Source organism: Glycine max, chromosome 13 (assembly GCF_000004515.6).
Source record: "Glycine max cultivar Williams 82 chromosome 13, Glycine_max_v4.0, whole genome shotgun sequence".
NCBI classification, from domain to species: domain Eukaryota; kingdom Viridiplantae; phylum Streptophyta; class Magnoliopsida; order Fabales; family Fabaceae; genus Glycine; species Glycine max.
Window position 1 is genome coordinate 18,182,005 of NC_038249.2, and position 5,919 is coordinate 18,187,923.

A 5,919-nucleotide genomic window follows, 5' to 3' on the forward strand; every position below is an offset into this window, starting at 1 on the left:
TATACTTTAATTAAATAATGTTCGTATATATATATATATATATATATAATATATATATATATATATATTTAAAGTAAAAAAATTGAATTTCCAAAAATATCTTACCAACTTAAACTCAATTATAACTTTTTTTAAAGATTATTCAATTATAACTCTAGAATGCTCAGACTAAATGTTATTTTAACGGAGAAAACCATCCCACGTATATGCAAAATTAGCTAGCAAACATTGATTGCACCCACGGTAGTAAGTGAGTTTCCCTTATAAAATTCAATCCCCAAAACAAGTCTCACAAAATTGAGAAAAATTTAAAGAAATCAACACACACAAACACAACAACATATGGAGGTGCTAAGGGTGCAAACCATAGCTTCCAAATCCAAAGATGCTGCCATCCCAGCCATGTTTGTTAGGGCAGAGACAGAGCAACCAGGCATCACAACCGTTCAAGGGGTGAACCTTGAGGTGCCAATTATTGATTTTAGTGACCCAGATGAAGGGAAAGTGGTGCATGAGATTTTGGAGGCAAGTAGGGACTGGGGCATGTTCCAAATTGTGAACCATGACATACCTAGTGATGTTATAAGAAAGTTGCAAAGTGTTGGGAAAATGTTCTTTGAGTTGCCACAAGAGGAAAAAGAGTTGATTGCTAAGCCTGCTGGGTCTGATTCTATTGAAGGGTATGGCACAAAGCTTCAGAAAGAGGTGAATGGCAAGAAAGGGTGGGTGGATCATTTGTTCCACATTGTGTGGCCTCCTTCCTCCATCAACTACAGTTTCTGGCCCCAAAACCCCCCTTCTTACAGGTTAGTTTAAACAATATCATTGCCATTTGTTTTCATCTTTCTAAAGATAAATGTTAGGGTTACTTCGTTTTGTGGCCAAAAGAGAGGGAAATAAACAGTAAAATATGAATTTATATTTTATTTTAATTTAAAAATTTTATTTCAATCACTTTCATTTCATTCTATGGAAAGGATCCTTGAGATTATTGTCTCATATTTTTTTAACACATTTTTTACTTGATAAAATTGATTGAAAATCATAAATTTTTTAATTTTCACATTTGATTTAATGAATTTTATTTGATTTTAACTCTGAGAATATGTTACAGAGTATCTTAAATTAAACACATCCTTTCTGAATACTACCTTTCTCTTTCCATCGTGATCTTAGGACAAAACTTAAAGTGTTATCTATTAATCAGAAAAAAAGAGCTTTTATTTGAATAATTCTAACAAGGTGCGTTATCGGGATAAAGTCTTAACTTTAACTGAAAAAAAAAATACTTAACAATAACTTCATATAAATTTTGTCGACGCACATAAAGCATGGCCTTATGAAACTGAAATTACACGCTCTCTGTGTGTGTGTTTTTTTTTTATTATTCTTCTAGTAGAAAAATACTTATTTAAGCAAAACCCCCCACTAATAATAGATAGAAAATGTTTTTGTACAATTAAAAACAAAATCATTTTAATCGTGTGTTGCTTTTTATTAAAAAATTTACAAAATTGTTGGAGATCTTACATGGTTAAAATAATACATACAAGTAAAAAAAGAATTCTTATGGAGCTATTTTAATTTCTAGTGGAAGCGTGAAGCGACTTATAGGATCTGTTTCATTCCATAAAAATTATGTTACTAGACAAAATAAATATTATTTTTTTATGTTTAATTTGAAAAATATAAGAGGGCATCACAAAGAGGTAGGACAAAATCTATAATTTTTGTTACTCAAAAAATCTTGGGATAATTTTTTATTCTAGATCCAAAGTATTAAATAGACACATATATCCATATTTATATCTCTTTAATGAAAAAAAAAAAATAGTAATTAAACAACGTAATTATTTTAAAAAGGAAACACAGTGTTTTTTTAACTCTCATCTCTATCATTTTATTTTGATAAACACATTAAATTTGATATAAATTATATTAAAATAATTAATATTATTTATTTTAGTAAATTTTATATTATTTTATTTATATTATTATTGATTATTATTTGTCAAAGATAAAAAATTGTCCAGTAACTTGTATTTTTATCCGTGCTGTTTTTCTCTTGTATTATTCAGTATCATTTTTAACAGACGTACCCTTATTTTCATAATTTGTCCACCGGTGCTATTAATTATTCCACTATTTAGCAAAATGTTCTTTTATTAATGATTTATTAGTGAAAAGAACATGAAAGCGGAGCTGTATTTCTTTTATATTTGGCTAAAAATATAATTTAATATTAAAGTTTAAAAACAAATACCATTTTTTAATTTTTTAGTAGGTTCTTTTTACAAAGAATTCGTCATATTTTATAAGGATTGTTATCCAACATAAGAATATTTTTCTGGCTAGCGAGATTTTTGTAGAGTAAAAATATAAACATTGATTATTAATTTTTTTGTGAATGAATGAAAGTAAAATATTATTTAATTGTATTTTATTACAAATCATATTTTTTCCAGAAATTTATCTGGCTTTTTAAGTAATTGTATAATTTTAAATTTTGATCACACACACACATATATATAATTAAAATAAAAATTAAATAATAAATGCAGGCTGATGCCAATTAAGGATTTCGCTATCTACTAGATTTAGACCTTGTTAATTATACTTTTAATAAAAATGAGTGTGTAATGATGCAAAAAAAAAAAAAAAAAGAGTGCAAAAGTAAAATCTTATATGCATGTGAGTGCTATTTTTAATTACGAGGCAAGTAGTTAAAGTTTCAAACCGGCTCTTGCTTTTGCAAATTTGAAGGCAAAAAAAGCTAGCTGCCTAGCTCACCAACTTTTTTCCATGAAAATCACATTCGTGAGGTGAGACACAGATACTCGTGTTGATTTAAGAGGTTTACAACTTGTACACATGTCATGCCTATGTTTTGGGCACAGTGGGGGTTGCTTTGTTGTTAGTACGTAGAAATTAAATAAATGCTGTGTCCCCGACTCCACAGTACATGATATTTTTTTTTTTTTTTACTAATTATGGTTATAATAATAAGTGTGTTTGAATAAGTTTTAATCTAATACTGTGTTTTTTTAACGTCTAGTACTGTGTTTGATTGTGGAAAAATAAAGAGAATTAAAGAAAAAGAATAGATTGATACGAAAAGAAAATAAAAGTTGATTGCTAAGCACAAATATCAAATATGGTTATATATTTAATTATGTTTTTATACTATTTATTATAATGAAATCCTTGAATACGTCAAAAGTCAAATGATTAAAAATAAAACTTGATGCAATTATTGCATAGTTAAGGAATATCTGTTAGATACAAAATCCCATCATGATTTTTGTCCTGACTGTAACATCTATCTAGAGTCTGTTAAGAAGAGTTTTCAGGTGGTCATTTGTAGGGCTATTCTTTCCGTTTCAGTAACGTTTCGATCATCACTGATCTCTGTATTGGTTTGTAAATGTACATTTTTTTTCTGTATTCTAACACTATCTTAGTGTCTCTTAAAAAAACACACTATGTTAGTGGTCGAAGGGCTATTCTTTTATATTTACACACCTTAATTAAGCGATTAAAATTCACTGCCTAAGTAGTAAGATGACAGATAAAGAAGTCCCTTACATTTTTCAATCATTATGAAATTCAATTCCCTTATGGAAAGTACTACATTTTGGAATGCATTTGTCAGCATGTACCTCGTGGAACAATTATTAGATGATTTTGGATGGTTACTTTTCTATACATTGATTAATCTTTATATGACATGTATTTAAGTTTTTCTATTTTAAAAAAATTAATAATATTTGATCACATGATTAAAATTAGTCAAAATCACACACCAAATGATGATGTGACTACCTAATAATTTTTTTTGGTGTGACTACCTAATAAGTTTTGTCAATGAAAATTTGCCTAAAGAAACATTGAATTTGAACAATAACAATTAATTTTCTGGCAGGGAAGTTAATGAGGAATATTGCAAGCACCTAAGAGGAGTGGTAGACAAATTGTTCAAAAGTATGTCGGTAGGGTTGGGGCTTGAAGAGAATGAGCTAAAGGAGGGTGCAAATGAAGATGACATGCATTATCTTTTAAAAATCAATTATTACCCACCTTGTCCATGTCCTGATCTGGTCTTGGGTGTGCCACCACACACAGACATGTCCTACCTCACAATTCTGGTGCCTAACGAGGTGCAGGGCCTTCAAGCATGTAGGGATGGCCATTGGTACGATGTTAAGTATGTCCCCAATGCCCTCGTTATTCACATTGGCGACCAAATGGAGGTACATATCTTGCTTAGATGCTATAGTTATATTTGGATAAATTTAAATTGATAAAAGTATGAATTAAAATCAGCTCTCAAATTAAGAGAGTTTCTATAATTTAACTTATGTATAAATTAATTTAAATTTATGGGAGAAATTTATTTTTGGAAAAAAACATATTTTTTTAGTTTTTGTTTATCAAATGTAATTAAGGTCTCTGTATTTCTATGTTGATGAATTTGATTTATAAACTTTTGGTCCTTTTTCTCTTAGAATTCATGATGTATTTTGAAAGTTAGGTGGAATTAAGTTTAGATGTTTTTAAAGTCTAAGGACCATCAATATGAAAATATATTCTTGACCACATTTGATAAAAAAAAATATAGAAAGTAAAAACACATTTTCATTTATTTTAATCTATAAATACTTATGGACAAATTTATTCAAACATGATCTAATTGATCACTTAGGAAGAAAATGTTCCTTTCTAATTTTAAGGTTTAACAAATATGTTCTAAGTCTATGAAAACATGATATCGTTTGAAATTAATCTTTACTTTATTTGGATGAGATAAACTAATGATATATATTTACTTTATTTTTATGGTATTATAGATACTGAGCAATGGAAAATATAAGGCAGTTTTTCACAGAACAACAGTGAACAAAGATGAGACAAGAATGTCGTGGCCCGTGTTCATAGAACCCAAAAAGGAACAAGAAGTTGGTCCTCACCCAAAGTTGGTTAACCAAGACAATCCACCAAAATACAAAACCAAGAAATACAAGGATTATGCTTATTGTAAGCTCAATAAGATCCCTCAATGAATGAAGTGGGCACTACGAGATAATTATAGCTCATGGTTTCTCTGTTTTGTTATTTAATTTATGGAATGAAAGTGTGACTTGTGGGAAGTAGATTAAATAAGATCTGTGACTAATGTTGGTTTCTCTGTTTTGTTATTTAATTTATGGAATGAAAGTGTGACTTGTGGGAAGTAGATTAAATAAGATCTGTGACTAATGTTGGATTAATCTTATGCTTTTGAAGTAAATAAAGATGACAAGAAACAGTTTGTCTGTTCTGTTATTATACAATTTACTTAACACACCATTTTTTACGTTAAGAAAAATTTTCCCTGTTAATAATTGAATTTTCCCCTAATACATATCAATAATTAAACAGCAGTTTTTATAGGGTAATTATTTTTTATCGTCTACAAGTTATAAACTCGTTCTTAAAATATATAATAGAGAATAATTACTTTAATTACTAACAAATTCTTTGCTAATAGTTATGAATTCTTAACATCAAATAATAAAGTTGCTACTAATGAAAATATAAATTTTTTTAATGATTATATACTGTTAAATGTAAAGTTTTTATGTTGTCTGAATGAGTTTTAAGATAATTATTATAAAAGTTATTAAATTTATTGTATATTATAATTTGAGATTAGATAATAATATAAAATTATTTTGCAGGATTTGTAGTTAACATATTTTGTCAATATAAAAGATACAACTTTTTTTATTTGTTGATGATATTATTTTTTTCGGCTATTATAAAATTGTTTCTAAAATATATATAATAGAGAATCTTTTAAAACAAAATAGACAATCACAATTAAAAATACTGCATTAGTAAGAGAAAATTTATGTTTTTAATATATAGTTTTTAATCATT

At 27.7% G+C, this 5,919-nt stretch overlaps 1 protein-coding gene across 1 annotated transcript; it reads left to right on the top strand.

Moving 5' to 3' along the window:
• The first annotated feature begins 293 nt into the window (after window positions 1-293).
• Window positions 294-5,299, top strand: FLS1 (flavonol synthase). Its single transcript, NM_001250490.2, has 3 exons — window positions 294-806; window positions 3,923-4,250; window positions 4,848-5,299. Exons 1-3 carry the CDS (start codon window positions 343-345, stop codon window positions 5,058-5,060), a joined length of 1,005 nt encoding a protein of 334 aa, NP_001237419.1. The 5' UTR covers window positions 294-342; the 3' UTR covers window positions 5,061-5,299.
• Window positions 5,300-5,919: the final 620 nt, after the last annotated feature.